Source organism: Pyxicephalus adspersus, chromosome 8 (assembly GCF_032062135.1).
Source record: "Pyxicephalus adspersus chromosome 8, UCB_Pads_2.0, whole genome shotgun sequence".
NCBI classification, from domain to species: Eukaryota; Metazoa; Chordata; class Amphibia; order Anura; family Pyxicephalidae; genus Pyxicephalus; species Pyxicephalus adspersus.
In genome coordinates this window covers 6,366,966-6,386,397 of record NC_092865.1, presented here as the reverse complement: position 1 = coordinate 6,386,397, position 19,432 = coordinate 6,366,966, and the positions used below count along the sequence as shown (strand labels likewise).

Sequence of the window (19,432 nt, the reverse complement as noted above, 5' to 3'; positions counted from 1 at the left end):
TTGCTCCAGGAAAGCCTTGCCTCTATTAAACTGGCCTCTTCCATAGCAAACACAGTGCAAAACAAGACAAAGGAAATCAGTAATGGCAACAAGATCAGCTGCAGGGAGACCACGGGCAATACTGGTGACTAGTCCTTTGTACTCTGCCTGCCAGTTTTTGAAGTTGAGTGCCTCTTAAAGGCATCAAAACTTATTGTACTCTTGACTTCCAAAATATTATCTTAATATCTTCTTTATAAAAGAGCATTTAAAACACTTTTGTGGAGCAGAGCCTGTAACATGGCTCAGACATGTCACGTAATGGGGCATTCCTATTGGCTTCTTTTTTTTTTTTCTCTCACACATTTTATTCCTTTTCAGAGTCCCAAAGCTGGTAAAGCACTTAGCACATTTATAAAGCCCATTGGTATATGTTTTAAATACATGTTTATCCATCTTTTTTAAAGCAGCAATATTGATGCAATAAGGTTTTCATTATGTGGGGTGGAGCAGGGTGCAGCCCCCAGCAGAGTCCTTCTCCTCTCACTCAGGGGGGGTTCGCAGCAGCTAGAGCCGCTGATCATGTCTCCTGTACGGATCGCTGGCTATGTGTCTCTGATGACGTCCCTCTAGGGGAAGTGTCTTCCCTTTTGAGTGACACAGCTCCCCGTGCATGCGCCGTCCAGAGTCCGTGCATAGGTTGGAGACCACTGGGGTGGAGGAAGGGTTAAAAATGAGACTTGCCCAGAGATGAGTTTTGAAACGTATCCCAGTTTATTAGATCAGCTTATTTGTATATTAAAATACTGCAACAAAATGAATAAGTCATGACTGAACAGTAATCAAAACAATAAGCAGTGTTCCTCCCCGGCCCCTTTTAGCTGGGCGCACAACCCAGCACTTTTCAGTAACCACCTGGCTGTTTTTGGGTGGTTACTGAAGAGTTGGGTCACAATATACAGGCCATTACCCGCCTACAATGTCATCCTACCCAGCTTTAAACATTTCTGTGTTGAATACTGAACAAGTAAAGACTTTGGAAATCTGTCCACTCAATAAATGACCATTTTCTGGGATCTTGTGTTTTCAGGTACCTCTGACAGAAGTGGTGGACCCTGTGGATTATGAGGAATATCTCATCAGTCACCCTGTGGCCGTGGATTCAGGTCCTTTACGAGATCTGTATGAATTCCCTACAGATGATGTCGAGGTGGTGTACACCCCCAGAGAATGCAGGACAGTGGTGTCATCTGTACCGGAAGAGAGGTAATGAGTTCTCCATTATTATTATTAATATTATCCAGTATTTATATAGTGCCAACATATTACGCAGCACTGTACAAAGTCCATAGTCATGTGACTAGCTGTCCCTCAAAGGAGCTCACAATCTAATGTCCCTACCATAGTCATATGTCATTAACACAGTCTCATTTTTGGGGGTAGCCAATTATTCTAACTGCATGTTTTTGAAATGTGGGAGGAAACCGGAGTACTCGTGCAAACACAGGGAAAACCTTCAAACTCTATGCAGATAGTGTCCTGGCCAAGATTCTAACCTGGGACCTAGCACTGCAAAGACTAGAGTGCTAACCTCTAGGCCACTGTGACTAGTATGTATTATTAGGCCCCTTGTATTGCAGTTAGAATGTTCCATTAATTGAAGAAGTGTGCTAATAGAGCAGACATTACACCTATATATACATTAACTTTGAAAAGTAGTTTGCAAATTGTTCCTACATATCAGTAGTCCTATTGGAAGCTTCATGTAAACCTGGTAACTGTCTTGAAGCAGATATATTTGTAGTTGAACTGAATTTCTATAGAATAGAAAATCCTGGTGCATTTTTGCTTTTTGAGTTGATTGCATTTTCCCTCTTTGCAGTGAAATGGACCCCCATGTCAAGGACTGTATACGAAGTTATACTGAGGACTGGGCTATTGTCAATAGGAAGTAAGTTCTGCACTGTTTATTTACTTTACCTAATGTTTACAAAGTTCGTAGCTTCATTTTTTTTCTTTACAGGTCTGCAATAGGTTGTTAGTTTTACTGATTCCTTAAGCCAAAACTAAAGCTTTATATGTTTTTAATAAAGCCCACTGTCATTCATTCCACTCCATGTGAGAACATAGTACAGTGTCAGTAGCTCTGCCCTAAACTAAAAAGAGAACACTACAGGGAGCAGCACCCTAAACTATGAGAATTCTGCCATTCAGATGATCCCTTTTTTCTTATCCTGGCCTGCTGCTATACTCCAGCAATCTTCACCTGTCTCTTTACTCCCACCGTCCACTAATTTCCTCAATTATTTTCCATTCCAAACCCGTTACATCATTTTTCCCACTGTACACATACAACATCTATGAGGATAAAAATGCTTCTCTTAATTTAGGAATTGCACATCAGCTTTGTTACCCCATCATCATCACCAGCATCAGCATTGTCTCTGCATATCTACAAACCTGCAGCTTGTCAATCAGCTCTTTGCCACACCTTTGGATTGACAGCTCAGGGTCAGTTGCCCAAAACCACCCTCCCATGAGTGTTTTGTATCATGTACTAACTAAATACAACCAGTCAACCAGCATTTTTAAAAGACAGCAGTGTCATTTCCCATTATCCCCACATAACAAGTATACTCTACGGGTGCATTAAACCTTGCTTGTATTTGTATATGAACTATCTCTGATTCAAATGGATAGGATGATAGGCAATACTATAGCCATGTACATGTTGATGCACTACCCACTGCTGGGTCAAGTCCCATAACACCAAATTTAAAAAAATCCTAGTCAATAATCTCTAGTCATGTATATATGTATGCATATTTGTAAGCAAGCAGTCTTTTGTGATTTTAAGGAACGTTTATCTAAATCAGAACTGTGTGTCTGACAGATACCACAAGCTAGGAACTGGCTTCAACCCTAACACATTGGACAAGCAGAAGGAACGACAGAAGGGTTTACCCAAGCAAGTCTTTGAGTCGGATGAAGTCCCAGAGAGCAGCAGCTATCAGGACGAGCAGGTGGAGTATTATTGTTATTATTATCCAGTATTTATATAGTGCTGACATATTATGCAGCGCCGTACAAAGTCCATAGTCATGTCACTAGCTGTCCCTCGGGGGGGCTAATATCTCCACCATAGTCATATGTCACTAACACAGTCTAAGGTCAATTTTGGGGTGAAGCCAATGACCCTAACTGCATGTTTTTTGGAATGTGGGACGAAACCAGAAAACCCTGAGGAAACCCACACAAACATGAGGAGAACCTGCAAACTCCATGAAGATAGTGTCCTGGCTGAGATTCAAACCTCGGACCTAGCTCTACAAAGGTCAGAGTGCTAACCACTGAGCCACCGTGCTGCCATGTATTATTGTTTTTTATACAGCCATAGACTCGCATACTCCTTTATAATCCTGCAGGAATAACTCCATTTTCCGGTGGCTGCATCGCAGGAAAAAAAAAACCCACCAAGCTGCACTCTATAAATCTGTCAGGTCTCATCACTATATTTCTCTCAGTTGAACGAGGGCAATCTACAGACCAGACTTACTCCAGGGGAAATAGACAAATGTATCCAACTTTTTCTGTGCATTTGTGGCTTTAGGTTTATTAGTGTAGTTTTAAACCTTTGGTATTCTACTGTAGGATCAAACTGGGTTCATACTAACAAGCATTTATTATATGTTAAAATAAAACTGGTGAAAATCTTTAGTCTCTGGACAGTGGTTAAATATAAATTGTACCTGTCACAGATAAACATTCATAGCCATTCTGCTGGAAAGTCTTTAGCACATTAGGTAGGGGTTCTACCAGCCATCTCTATAAATGGTCTATAAACGATGCAGGGCCACGACCACCAAATCCTCGGGCTCAACCACAATTTCCGGTATTATCCTTCTTTATCTATTCTATATCTTTTTTTCCTATATCATAGTGTAACAGTACAATGTTTTTGGACCTGTGAGTATATCTAAGAGCTGGAGACATGGGGGCAATCTTAAAAATGTACTGTTATACTATTTATATTTGTTTAATGCAGCTTTGCAAGCTGCCCACTGAATTGTCCTGTGACTTAGAAATCTATTAACTTGAGATTGTTTTCTTTTTTTTTTTCTGTTATAAGGATTCCTAAAATTGTGACTGAAAAATTTGACTCTGAATCGGAAAAAGATATCTAAAAATCTTAATTTCTTTTTTAACAAAGGACGATCTGAAGAGACGCTCAATGTCCATGGATGACACGCCGAGAGGAAGCTGGGCCTGCAGCATCTTTGACCTCAAGAACTCCCTCCCTGATGCCGTGCTCTCAAACCTGCTTGACCGCACCCCTAACGAGGAGATCGATCACCAAAATGAACACCAAAGGAAGTCACACAGACACAAAGAACTCTTTGCACTACATCCAGCTCAGGACGAGGTAGGCTCATGACCAGGAGCTTTGTAGATCTGTGTTTTATTTTTGCACCTACTTGCCCACACTTGCATCTCCTCTACACAGCAGTTGTTTGCATTCTTTCAAGTCTTGTATTTCTAAAGATTACAAGCATTAAGGGGCTTATGAGTGTTCCCATGTCTATTGTTTTATTTGGTCAGAAACAATAAATGCCAGTAGACAGGTTATTTTTACTCACTGCTTATGGAAACAAACATTTAACCCATTCACTTCACGAATGATGCCCTGTAACTGTACCATCGTTTCTTGATATTTCACAGGCATGGTAATTTTGATGCTTGACATGTCTGGTTTATATTTAGTCTCCACTACTTCTTTTAACATATTTGATGCACTAAAATAAAGTGTAACTGGAACCAAAAAAGAAAAAAAAATCATACTCACCATACTCACACTTCCGCACAGCCTCCGATTCCTTCGGTGCTGTCCTTGTTTGGGTCCGATGCCCTCCTGTAATCCAACTTTGTCCCATTTGCGCCATCTTCCGCCATCTTCTTTCTTCCTCTGGCAACCTCACCGCATCTGGAACTGCACAGGTGCAAGATTGGGTAATGTAGCCTGCTGTAAATGGAAAAAAGAAAATTGCTGGTTGCACCGCGAATGCGTGAGACCTGTAGCCTCCTACATCACGTATCGCTCTAAGCTCCTATTCTGTCTTTACTGTCTCTGCAGTACAGAAAAGTACATTTATCTAACATAAACATTTCTCTACATAAAAATGCAAAACGTGTAAAATGTGTGCAAAAAAACCCCAAAAAACAAATATGGCTGCAGTGTAAATGGATTCAATCGTGAAAATAAACATATGCCACATACTTGGAGCTTGCTCACATTGCTTCCTGATATTTCCTTTTTTCCTGAATAATTCAGCCTTGGGCTACGTACACACTTACTTCAGATAATTCTCGTCTGATAATCGCCTCAGGTCTGATATCAAACGAGAATCTGGCGTGTGTACAGCACTCGTCATCTGTCCTGGCGGATCCACGAGCGATGAACAATCGTAATGAAAGTGAAGGGGAGAGAGTGCAGTGGGGTGCTGCTACATCGCCCCCCCCCCCATAGAGCAGAGCAGCGCTGTATGTACAGAGCTCATTCATGCATCGTGCAGTCTTTTGTCGTTGGAAAGGATTTCACGACAAATATTGAACGTGTGTACGCAGCCTTACATTATAAATTAAACTGCTGATAAGATAGCTAAATATACCCTAAAAGTGTCTGTCAAAAAAAAAAATCTAAATCTCTGCAATCTATTGATATTTCCCTGTGTCATACCCAGCTTTACTGATGAAAGTGTATCTTCTCCAGCCTAGGAGAGCTTTAATAAATCAGCCCCAGTCAGTTGAGTTATCAGCTTACTACACGAAGTTATAAGATCAATGGATTTCTAGCAGAATCCACACATTGTGCACTTACACTGTAAGTGATGAGACAGACAAATTTGAAGGGATTGCAGAGATATATTGATTTTTTTGTAGTTAGACCTAGCTTTAAGAACATTTTTCTTGTTTATTTAAGGTCTGTGATATGCCAAGTAAATGTCAAAATCCTTTTGATTTTTAGGATGAGCCTATCGAGCGTCTCAGTGTTCCCGAAGTACCAAAAGAACATTTTGGGCAGAGGCTGCTGGTGAAATGTCTGACCCTTAAGTAAGTTCTGTGAGCATCACAACGTTGTTGCAGTAATTGTGCTTTCATTCCCCCCCACACCTCTTTTTGCTGTTTTATAATTTAACTTTGCAGCTGCCATATTTTCATATTTAAATTTGATATAATTTTTTATGTAAGCTCTTCGGGGCAGCGTCCTCCCCTCCTCCTGTGTTTCTCTCTGTAATAATAATCATAATAATACATATGTAATATTTTATTTGTTTCATTTTCAGTACTTTTTTGTCTCCATATCGCACATGAATTTGCAGCTTATACCTCCAGTGGTTATCTATGTTTTTTGGCAACCCATTATTTTACTGTCTCCAGCCAGTCTAATGCTTAGATTGCTAAGTATGCTAGGATTTGTACCTGGAACCCTAGTGCAGCAAGGCTGGAGTCTGCTGAGCCACTGCTTTTTTTAGCTTTCATCTTAGCATTGTTGTTATTTTATCTGTACTATAGTGGGATCATTTTTTTGGTTATTTTGCAATTTGTGATTTGCAAGATGGGCATTTTGGAACTGCAGTACCCAACATTGTTCACAGGAGGGCACCGTGTGTTGCATCTCTGCTTAAGAGTATAAATCAGTTTTCATTCAGTTCATATTTTTTGTGCACTGCTGTTTAGATCAGTGTCTCCTAACCAGGGTTCCTCCAGGTGCTAGAAGTTCCTTGAGCAATTTTTAACTTTCAGGTCCATTATCACTGACACCAATGAACTTATTGGTTATCTGTAAAGTTGACATTCTTCCCATGGACCACCATACTAATGTAATGTGAGCTGTAGATACAGTAATTATTTTTAGGTCTTCCCTGAAGACCTGAAAGTTATTTCAAAGGTTCCCCCGTGGTGAAATGGTAAAAGAGGCTGGTTTGGATTGTATAACACATATACCTAGATTAATAGGCAATTATTTTGCACTTACCAGACATATATAACAAAATGTTTTAACACCACAAGTTTAACAGCACAAAAGGGAGGAAATAACTACATTTATTGTTAGTTTACATACACAAGCAGAACAAAATTAGCATCCAAAACTAATGCCTGTGGTCATCATTGATCTTGACCCCTTATGTCGAGTGCCAGGGTTTATTTGTATCCACTAATTCAAAGGCATACCTCTATGCAAAATCTTTCTTTTTTTTTCCTTTTTATTTATTTTTTGGGATAGAGGAGAGAAGAGATAGATCATCTATAACAGGGGAGTCAAACTCAAATACACAGAGGGCCAAAATTTAAAACTTAGACAAAGTTACAGGCCAACCTTGAAATTTATTGAAAAGATTGAGGAAATGTTTCCTTCTCATTAGATATAAAACCTTTGTTTTATATCTAATGAGAAGATCTGGAACAAGCTTATAATAGAGAAAGGCATGGGAATTTTTTTTTAATTTTATTTAAGAAAAAATCCTATGTCTATTTCTTTATTTGTAGCCTTCTGAGTTAAATTTTAATGGTAACCTTTTTGAACAGGCTAACAATAATAATAATAATTTTCTTTTATGAAAATCCAACCATTCAAGTCCATGCCTTGGAGTAGCAAGGAAAAGTACAGCTGAGGGCGAGTGCTGGAAATGCCAGACGCAGCTAATGCGGGGATAAATCTTATAAGTGGCCCGCCGCTGGAACTCTCTCTTCATTGAAATAGCGCCATTTTGGCCTATAAAACAGTCCGATGCGGGACCACGCATAGGCAGAGAGTCCGCTGGTCTTTAGACGCGAGTGATGCTGGAAATTGTAGTAGCGGCGCTATTTCAATGCAGCCACAGGCCAGCTGCAGTTCATATTTGGGATTCCTTTGGGGGCCAAAAAAAAAAGACGTTGGGGGTCGATTTGGCCTCCGGGGCCAGAGTTTGACACCCCTGATCTATAAAAATGGAACTTATTTTCCTTCACTTCATGCTGCCTGTCTGGGACAGGAAGTGAAGGTGTATTTTCCCAATTGTACTCATACAGCAAAACAGTAACTTGCTAGGGGTTTTAACCCTTCCTTACTGTATGCAAAGGAAGAAAAAAAAGTTTAGTATTTCCACCCCTGGCTGATGTAGGATAAATAGGTATTTTGTACAGGATATGATTTACAATAGTAGATTGCTTACCCTACTCCATAGTTCCTCTGATTTTCTCTCCACTGGTTCGAGCAATCCCTAGAAACCGAAATTCTCGTTGCTGGCCCTCTTGTTGATGAACAAGTGTTCACTGGTGTTAGTTGGCCATTGTTGGCCCTTCATTGTGTGTAATGACAAAGAAATGCTTGCCCATATTCTCATTCTTTATTTTGTGAAGACAAAAATCTTGTTAGTAGATTGTTGAAACAGTTGTGCGTGTGACCATATTGCTCTTTATTTCCTTGCAGATTTGAAATAGAAATTGAACCGATATTAGCAAGTCTGGCACTGTATGATGCCAAGGAAAAAAAGAAGGTAAGTGACAGCATTGGTTATCTTATGAGATTTCATTGATGGTTGAGGGACAGGTAGGCCACGCATCATTTTAAGGTAAAATCTAAAAAGAGTTTTTCATATGACACAGACAGCAGTATTGCTGTCTGTGTCATATTATTATGATTTCTTGTCGTTTCTAATACCAGATAATCTGCAGAAAATAGGAGGAGATATTTTCAAAGATATCCCTTAGGTTGTGTACACACGTCAGATGATTCGCGCCCAATTTATCGTATCAGGGCTGATATCGGACGAGAATCTGACATGTGTGGAGCAGCCATCTGACATCATTCATGGATCCGTCCTGGCGGATCCACAAATGACTGTAATGCAAGTGAAGGGGAGAGAGCGCAGTGGGGTGCCGCTGCTCGTTCTGCTCTCTCCATGGAGCAGAATGGTGCTGTATGTACAGAGCTCATTCAGTCTTTTGTTGTTGGAAAGGTCTGCTGTACAAAGTCTATAGTCATGTCATTAGGTGTCCCTCAAAGGAGCTCACCATCTAATATCCCTACCATAGTCATTTGTCATTAACACAGTCCAAGGTCAATTTTAGGGGGAAGCCAATTAACCTAACTGAATGTTTTTGGAATGTGGGAGGAAACTGGTGTACCTGGAGAAATCCATGCAAACACGGAGAGAACCTGCAAACTCCATGCATAGTGTCCAGGCCAAGATTCAAACCTGGGACCTAGTGCTGCAAAGGCCAGAGTGCTAACCTCTGATCCAATGTGTTGCCCATGAATGGACTTGAAGTTGGCTCTGGAGCTTGCCCTCATATAGATGGATATGTGTGGCTAATGACTTTATTAAATGAATAGGTACCTCCTTTGGAAGATTTACTCCCACCCTCTGTTGACAATAGTCATAAAGACAAACAGGAAGGTTTAATCTACCCTCGGGGTCCAATACAATGTTGACATGGATTCTAACCTTTCTATATCCTATCCAAAAGTTTTGTGGCTTTGGTAAGTAAACCATAGGCCCACCTTACCAGGACACAATATATGTCTACTGTTAGTAGTTTTTTAAGGGATATCATAAACCTGTTCCTTTTAATAATATTTATTGTTTATATTGAGTTGGGTCAGGGTTAATGTGCTTTTCTAGATTTTGATTACTTAGAGGTCGTCCTGCCAGTCTCACAGTGGCAGCTTCTACAACAGAATACTTCCTGTGTAATACCGTGCACAATCTATTGTCTGGGTTCAGCCATCTTATTTACACTGACAATGGCCCTGATTTAATAAACCTGTCCAAGGCTGGAGAAGATACACTTTCATCATTGAAGCTGGGTGATCCAGCACACCTGAAATTGATTTCCTAAAAGTAATTTGCTATTTTAGAAAATGTTTTTAATCTTGGAGCAGATTCTTTCCAGGTTTGCTGGATCACCCAGATTCACTGATGAAAGTGTATCCTTTCCAGCCTTGGAGAGCTTTAATAAATCAGGCCCAATGTATCTTGTTATTCATGTGTATGACTTTCCAAAATAATAATTAAGTATTCTTTTTTGGTTCTAAAGATTTCAGAAAACTTCTATTTTGATCTAAACTCGGAGCAAATGAAAGGAATGCTGCGCCCCTATGTTACTCCAGCTGCCATTACCACATTGGCAAGATCTGCCATCTTCTCCATCACGTATCCATCCCAAGACGTCTTCCTGGTTATTAAAGTGAGTGTTTATAAGCAGGTTTTTGTTAAATTCTTATTTAGTATTTAATTGCTATTCATGTCCCATTTCAACTGAAGTCCTGGTGACCGAAAATTGCTGATAAAAGTATAGAAAAATCAAGTTCATGAAAAACCGAGGTAATTACTTTTACCTGAAAAAAAACTGGAAAACTACAATGGCTCGAGTATAAACCCAGGGGAACAAAATGTGGAACGTCACTACTAACATTTAAAATATTAATTAACAAAGGTGCCAATAAAAATAAATAATAATGAAAACATCCATTATTTTAAAACATTTATTTAAAAGGGTCAAAAAATTAAAATCACATGGGATAACTTATTTATCTCTCTTTCTCATTTTATAGGTCAAAATATTTTGTACTTTTGAGTTGGTTATGACGTGTCCCTCTTAAATGATCTTTTGTTCATTATTGGTGGCCACTAGTAGATGATGCTGTATCCTCATGTAAAGTGTGTAACAAATTCTAATATTTTCTCTGACAGCAAGAGTTTGTTATGCACTTTTACATGAGGGCACAGCTCCATCACTGGTGTTACCCAAATATAAACCGACATTTTTTTTTTTCTAATTTCATTTTCAGATTTAAAAAAATATCAGTTTATGCTAAAGTATATACAGTACAGTGTTTGTTTTTTTCTATATATATGTTTCTATACATGATTTTTATTCCATAGCAATGTTGTGACAGCTTCAGGAAGGCTAAATTCCCTATAACATAACCCCCTCCCTCCTTCCCCATAATTTATATATTGCACATATTTTCTTTAGTGCTTTCCATATCCATAGTCATATCACCCTCATGTCATCATAGCACACTCTTCCTATTGGAAGGGTTTATTTACAGTGTGTGCTAAGCAAGCTCCTTCCCCCTTTCCATCAATTCTCTATATAAACTTTTCATAAATGTTGGGGTAGTAATGGGAACCACCATCAGATTTTTGTTGAAATGAATGGCCTGGCAACAGAGTCTCCTTTGTTTTTTTATGAATTTTAATGATTGGGTTTAGATCTTTAAAAGCGGATCTTGCTCTAAAATGATTGGTCTGCTTTGGACCCCCTTCAGGTTACGGATGTACTGTATGGAGCTCATTTAATGATATTGGGACGCCATTCAGTGCAGTGTACTATTGAGTCCAGGCTACGTCATAACATCCTTCTGGGGATGGGGTCTGTAGAACCTGCAAACTACATGCAGATTGTGTCCTGGCTGAGATTCGAACCTGGGACCCAGCGTTGCAAAGAACAGAGTGCTAACCACTGAGCCACCAAGCTGCCTATTAAGAACTTACTGGTAATTTTTTTGTTTACCTTTTCATTTTCAGCTGGAAAAGGTTTTGCAGCAGGGTGACATTGGAGAATGTGCAGAACCCTATATGATCTATAAGGAGGCAGATGCAGCAAAAGTGAGTAATCCAGGTTTTGTAACTGAGCTATAATTGTATTTTGCATCGATATATTTTTTTAGCAGGAGTTTTCCAAACGTGAATGAAAAGAGTTTTGGTTTTACATATACTCTAAATGCAGCAAACCAGAGCCACTGGATTTTACATTGCCAATAATATTATCATGCCAATATTATTGCTGATTGCTTGATGTTGTTTTCTGGATTTAGCACATTGCCCCAATAATACTTTATTGGTTAATAGTGTTTAGTTGCTGTTGAGTACACTACAAAGCAAAATGAGATGGACTAATATTTCACTGAATGCAATTTACAAAGGGCTGATCAAAGACTATGAGTTTATTTTTTAAATAGCTAAGACAAAAATTACTTTTGTATGTTAAAACACATAGGGTTTTAATTTCATATAGCCTTCCCACAGCCACACCACTGATTTAAGCAACATACGCAACAAAAACAAAACACAGCTTTGTGCCTAAACTTTTGGAGCCTAAAGATGAGTGAAAAGATATTTTCATTAAATGGAAAAAAAGGTAGGAGAAATAGACTAGTCACATGATCTGTTAAAATCACATAAGCTGCATCTCCTCCAATCACAGATCTCTCTCTGCATCATTAGGCAGTGAGACATTGCAGGTTTAAACCACAGCCTGCATTATATGAATGACACATGAAATGAAGGCTGCATTGTGCATTAAACTTGGGGTGATTGCCTTATTCACTTTCTATTTTAAATTTGTCTCCTTCTCCAAACTCTTCTCACTTTTAGTTGCTTGAGGCACTCATTTCCCATGTTTAGTTATTTGTGTAATGTACAAAGGAGAATGCATCATAGTTACATAGTTAATCAGGTTGAAAAAAGACATAGGCTCATCAAGTTCAACCACTAGGGAAATAAGCATATCCCCGATATAAAACCCTATGGACATAGCTGGTCCAGGGGAAGGCAAAAAACCCCGGTACAATTTGCTTTAACGGGAAAAAATTCCTTCCTGATCCCGTGAGACAATCGGATGTTCTCTGGATCAACAGTCTCTGTTATCTTTACTTTAAATCCTTAAACCCCAGTTATATTCTGTGCTTCTAGAAATCATCCAGCTTTTTCTTAAAGCAATCTATAGAACTTGCTGAAACTACTTCCTGAGGGAGCCGATTCCACATTTTCACAGACCTTACAGTGAAGAATCCCTTTCTTATCCGGAGATTAAACTTCATTGCTCCAGACGCAAAGAGCGCCCCCTTGTGCTTTGTAATGATCTCAACGTGAATAATTGGGAAGAGAGTTCCCTATATGGACCATTTATATATTTATACAGGGTGATCATATCCCCCCTTATACGTCTCTTCTCAAAGGAGAATAGATTCAGTTCAGCTAATCTCTCCTCATAGCTGAGCTCCTCCATTCCTTTTATTGGTTTAGGTGCCCTGCTCTGCACTCTCTCCAATTCCACAATGTCCTTTTTGTGAACTGGGGCACAAAACTGCACTGCATATTCCAGATGTGGTCTGACCAATGCTTTGTACAGGGGCAGGATTATGTCTCCATCTCTGCAGTTTATTCCTCCTATAATACAAGAAAACAGCAGTGAGTGTTCCCCTAAGGGAGTAGGATCACCTAGAATATTAAGATAAACCTAGAACTTTTAATAGACACCTAGAACTCCAAGACAGACACAAATAGATCCAGAAATATAACATCTTGAGTCTCCGTTTTTTGTATTTAGCATTTGGTTGCACCTTGCAGCTCTAACTTCATGCTATTTTGCAGAACAAGGAGAAGCTGGAAAAGCTGCGCAGTCAGAGTGAGCAGTTCTGCCAGAGACTGGGAAGATATCGCATGCCCTTTGCATGGACGGCAATTCATCTCATGAACATTGTGAGCAGCGCCGGCAGCTTAGAGCGAGACTCCAACGAGTTAGAAATTGGACCTGGAGGTATTGCACTGGCATTTTTATACACTTCTGCTGAAAGGTTGTTGGAGGTGGGAATTGTTATAAGACCATCTATTATTAAGAGTACAGTTAAGCCCCGCTGAACTTTCTATAGTTTATTGCGTTGTTTTTCACGTCTGTCCACAAAGTCCTTTAAAGGTTTGGTGCCTATAAAGTACTTCTGTAAAGGTTTAAGGGAGTTACTATTACCATTCTCTTAAGAATAGTGATAGTAAGGCACTGGTGCGCCACCTTTTAGATTTTGTGGCGAGGATTTATTTTTTGTAATTAAACTTTATTTGGTTAAAATGTATTAACAACAATAGCATTTGGTCTGTACACAAATCATATAACTACAAAAGCAGAAAACTTCTGCAGTCATGTGATTTCTCTGCCTTGAGGAAGCTTAAATTGAAATGGGTACTGATACAGTTTTACCCAATGTGGGGTAATCTGGAAAAGAATCCTTTATGTAATTAGGAAGGGTTCCACTTACTGCTCTCTTTGGTGTGAAATTCAGCTTGTTCTCCATTCATTGTAAAGGGGAAGAAGTAATTTAACCCCCCAAGCGTTCTAATTCTGTCTGTATTTCCATGTAAAAAGCATTACATTTTTTTGCATGGAAATTCAATTTACATTGTAGGCCTATAAATCTTAGGTATAACTCACCGAAACATGTCCAATATTTAATAAATGTAATAATAAACTTTAAATAAAAAAAACACAAAAAGTTAATTATGTAATATAACTGTACAGTAGCTTGTATAATATATATATATATATATATATACGTATATATATATTCTATTCTTCGAATTCTAGCACTACATGTCATTAAAAAGGATAGTGACTGTGTCCGAATAAAAGCATACCATCATGAAAATCATTAGTTGGGTTGTTTCTTGAAGGGTTTAGCAGAGCCAACATTTTTCAGGGATCTGCTTCAGGGTTCTGCTTCAACAGGTGTGTAAGACAAACTAGCAAAGCTGTCAGTATAGCTAGACACGCATCTGTACAGAACAAATCACAAATTTCTATCTGACTTTTGCTGTCTTGCTCAATTGTGAGCTTGATGTTACTTTTGCTCACAGATCCCCAAACAGTGTCTGCACTTCTAGAACCATAATAAACCTTTTAACTATGTAAAGATTTCTGGATATAAGAAATTTCTCTGAGGTACTGAATCTCCTCAAAATGGAAAACTCATTTGTATATACACATTGTAATATCACAATGTAATATAATACAGTGTCAAGTGGGCAACCTAATATTTCTACCCAGAGCTAGTGCCTTTAAGTACATAATTTTCCCTATTTGCCTACCATGGTGTCAGAATTGAACTTACCATTGATAGTTGATGATGTTAAATGTGTTTATCACTACACTTTTTTTTCTAGAGCGGAAGGGCTCCTGGTCAGAACGGCGAAACTCCAGCATTGTAGGAAGGCGATCGCTGGAACGCACCACTAGTGGGGATGAGTCTTGTAGTCTGACCAGCTTTCGACCAGCAACCCTGACTGTAACTAACTTCTTCAAACAGGTATAGAATCTTTGCTCTTGTTACACTAAAGAGTATTTTCTGAGTTTTAACTGCTTGCAATCATTTTCCTTTGGAATTCCTAATCAGCGGGGGGGAAAACCTTATGGAGATGTTAATTGCAAAGTCTAAAATTAATTTGTATTTTTGTTGGACCTCTAGGAAGGTGATCGGTTAAGTGATGAGGACCTGTATAAATTCTTGGCTGACATGAGGAGACCATCTTCTGTTTTAAGAAGACTGCGACCCATCACTGGTATGTCTAGGCTAGTTCTTTGATTCTTTCTTTTTATTGTGTGCATTGTGTGCCTGCCCGCTGGATAGAGATGTATATTTATCCAAAATTCACTTTATTGTAGCTTGCCCCTTATTAGCTTCGGTGACAGTATTATTGTTATTTTTTTTTGCTTTTAATTATGCTTGCTAATCCCACCATTAAAATATTATAGAGTAATTTCCTATCCTTGGGTGAAAACACTCACTGAATGACCCTGTGTTCAGCAGTATTGTCATCCTAAAATGCTTAGTACTAATTTGCACTAAAGGCTGATGTGCTGCACAACTATATAGTGCAAAGCTGCATAGGATTTGTAGTTCAGCAGAAGCTGGCAATGTCAATTTGTACCGATAGCGGGGGTGCCCAAACAGGAGGCAGCCTCCGAGAGCTGTGATCCTAAATTTGCTCACAGATTTAAAAGACTAAAAATTAGGTATAAAAGATTTCTAAAATACATTTTTTACCCATTATGAAAATCATGCTTTACCAGTCTCAATTTCCTGTTTTATACCAGTTTAAGAACATCTTACTACATGTGACAAATCCTATGACTGCTAATTTGTAATATCAACAGCAAAACAACAACTTCTGCTGACCTTGAGCCCTGTGGTTCAGTTGTATTTTGAGGAATTCATGTTTTTCATTATGCCTGCTAGCCTTATTCTGCTCAGCTGAGTAAACTGTCGTGATTTCAAGTTCTGGCCCCTTCCTCTCCAAATCTGCAATCTATTACCATGAATCTAGAGTTCGGATTGTAGTGTACAATGTACTGTACATGTTTCACCTACACATTATGGTAAAATTGGGTAAAATTGGGTAAAAATGTGCAGAAAGTTGATCTGAACTGAATTTAGTTATAGCAATTTCTGCTAGCCCCAAGATCTGCCATTGGGGAGTAATTGGCTTATGTCCCAATACCAAGAACTGCTGGGTATTGTAGCTGGCATGGGGAAGCATGGGTAATCTGAGTTTAGGAGGCAGAGGCCTTTGTGGAGACATTGTCACTTTGCCTGCATGGGTAAGAAATCAATGTTTGTTTAAGCAATTAAAAAAATTATATTATTTCATCATTTAGAACATGCTGGAATAGGTAAACCAATTGACATAATTTCAGATAACCAATCAGGTTAACCAATCAACTTGTTTGATATAAATATTGACTGTTAATTGGAAATCAATTTTAATTTCATTTTTACTACCTCACCAGTATTAATGCACAGCCAATTCTTTACTAATGATTCATTATAATCATTGAAAATGCAAATTGATCGCCACAGTTTCACTAGATTGATTTCTCAATTGGTGAAGGGGTAAGTATTTGTGCCAAATGCTATAAAATTCAATCGAACAGCAATTAGCTGAAAGGTCAAATTTTCTGACCAGACCTGTTGAAGATCTTTGATTCTATGCACAGTAATGATTTAAATTTTTTGCTCAAACTAATTAAAAAAAAAAATAAAAAAATGAAAAATGACAATTATCATTACCATTGAAGGCCTATACTCTCTAGCAAAGACCCAAACTATTCTACCAACAATACTTTTATTACCATTTCCCTCCCTTTTGGGATAGAAAAGCTTTGAATTTGACTAATCAGTTAATTCTCCAATGCTACATTGAAATAACCCTCACCCTTCCCTTTGACCTCTACACGGTTTACAACTCAGTCACGGTCTCTACAATACCCCTGAGGAAGCCGAAGGGCGAAACGCATCAGGATTTGAGGCCACTGCTTTGTTTGAACCTTGTATGACTTGTATGAACCTTGTATTAGATGGATATTTATATCTAGTGCTGATAGCTGAATTCTAGGTATATAAACTTCCAAGCCCCATGAAGCATTGAGGACTCATGGTCAAAGTTGTTAACATACAATATCCTTCTTTGTGTTGTTTGTATATGTATATGTAAAACATTATAAATTATTTAGTGATTTGCTCTCGTCTTCTTTGCCTTTTTGGCTTCCATGTTTTTGTATCAAAAAATGAAAGGTTATACTGAGCATAAATTAGGTGAAATGAGATGACTCCCCCTACTTTACCTAACTTACAGTGTTCTCCCCAGGCCCTTTTAGCCGGGCGCTGTTTTTGAATGATTATTGAAAAGTTTAGTCATAGTACAGGGGCTGCCACCCGCCTATAATTTTTTCCGACCTGGCTTAAAAAAATTTCTGGGTTTAACACTGAACTTACATCGAAAATATCTTTCCTGGGTCCTTTTTAAAATGATCTGCAGAATTCATATTTGAGTGATGAAGGGTGACTTACTTTTAGTTTAAAATAATAGTTGTTAGTATACTTTTGAGGCTTGGAAAGATAACAAGTATTTATTCTTGTCATTTATAGCTCAGCTGAAGATTGATATTTCTCCGGCACCAGAAAATCCAAACTATTGTTTAACACCCGAACTTCTACAAGTAAAACCCTATCCTGACACCCGAGTTCGGCCTACGAGGGATATCCTGGAATTTCCTGCAAGGGATGTATACATCCCGAATACTACTTACAGGTGAGTGGATTTATGATTGTCACCTGAAGGATGATTGGAACTGTTTATTGGTACAACTACCAATTAAGGTGCAAAACTTTGGATGAAGCAAAAGTCAAGCTTTGAGAAAACCATAATCCCCTCCAGCAGTGGGATAGAAAGTGAGGAAGCACATTTTGAATAATTGAAAATAAAATATAGCTGGATTCAAATTTTAAGTTTTTAAAATTGTTGCATATAATGTAGCAGTTGTAATTTATCATTTTTTTAATACAGAGATGGAGTTTTGTTTTAAATCTGGCCACTGCAAGGTCAGAATTTGGGTCCCCGCACCATTGAACATCTTTAATTTATTCCACATGTTAGACAAAGAAAGTGTATATCTCCTCAGTTGGTGTCTACATTTTACATACTGTGGCAGTATGAAAGAAATCAACAAAAACCTTTTGGGTGACTTTTTAGGCAGCTCAAACAAACACAGTTATCAACACTTCATTAGGATTAACAATAAAAAATACAATTTTATATTTTATAATAAGAACATTTAAAACCACTGGAAATGTATCCTAGATTTTTGAGCATATGGAATCCTTAATATTCTCGTTCTTTACGCGTTTTGCGGCATATAGATCTGCTTCATCAATAGGTTTAGAGAACTTTACCTATACAGAACTTACAATAACATGCATGAGTTTTGAGTAATCAACTCATCTCAAACAGTTATTACAACAAAACTTTAAAAAAAAAAAACAATTGAAAAGGTACAATTCACCTTTATATTTTGTACATTTTACCTTTATATTTAACATCTTTTATACAGCAACATTCTTTTGATCGGCTTTAAATTCTCTTATTTGAGACACTGAGAAAATTTAAAGCAGATCCAAAGGATGTTGAATGTCCTTTCTGTATAGAAAAAGTTCTCTAAACCTCCTGATGAAGCAGATCTAATTGCCGCGAAACACATAGAGAACAGAGGACAAGAATTTTAAGGATTCCAAATGCTTAAATATCTAGGATAAATTTTCTGTAGATTCAAATAATTTTATTAAAAAAGAAAATATTTTTAATGGTAATCTTAATGAACTGTTTATAATTGTGTTGCCTAAAAAGTCCCCCCAAAGCTTTTGTTTGGTTTTCTTTATTCAACATGTTGTTTTTACATAAATATTAAGATGCTTTACCGAATTTTTGCATTAATTGAAATTTGACCAACTTCACATATGCAGCTTAACCTGCGAACGTAAGGGAGTCCGTATGCAATTAAAACAATGGATTGCAGCACTTGACACCGCCTACCGTTGGGTTGCATTTTACTGTACATTAAAGTGTATTAAGTGCAACAGTCCTGGGGCCTGATTTATCAAAGTTCTCCAAGGCTGGAGAGGACACCCTTTGATCAGTGAAGTGGGGTGATCAAGCAAACCTGGAATTGATTTCTTCAAAGTCATTTGCTATTTGCAACCAAATGTTTTTTTATCCTGGACCAGATCCATTTCAGGTTTGCTGTTTCACCCAGCCTCACTGAAGACAGTGTATCCTCTCCACCCTTGTATCCTCTGCACAAT

The 19,432-nt window shown here is 38.2% G+C and overlaps 1 protein-coding gene across 1 annotated transcript in view; it reads left to right on the top strand.

Moving 5' to 3' along the window:
- DOCK7 (dedicator of cytokinesis 7) overlaps positions 1-19,432 on the top strand; it is a 123,257-nt gene that overhangs the window by 17,063 nt on the left and 86,762 nt on the right. The window contains 12 exon segments of the mRNA XM_072420705.1: positions 1,070-1,245; positions 1,862-1,930; positions 2,873-3,002; positions 4,190-4,402; positions 6,002-6,087; positions 8,447-8,513; positions 10,057-10,206; positions 11,553-11,633; positions 13,401-13,566; positions 14,961-15,103; positions 15,263-15,356; positions 17,723-17,885. Coding sequence (XP_072276806.1) covers positions 1,070-1,245; positions 1,862-1,930; positions 2,873-3,002; positions 4,190-4,402; positions 6,002-6,087; positions 8,447-8,513; positions 10,057-10,206; positions 11,553-11,633; positions 13,401-13,566; positions 14,961-15,103; positions 15,263-15,356; positions 17,723-17,885 — 1,538 coding nt within the window.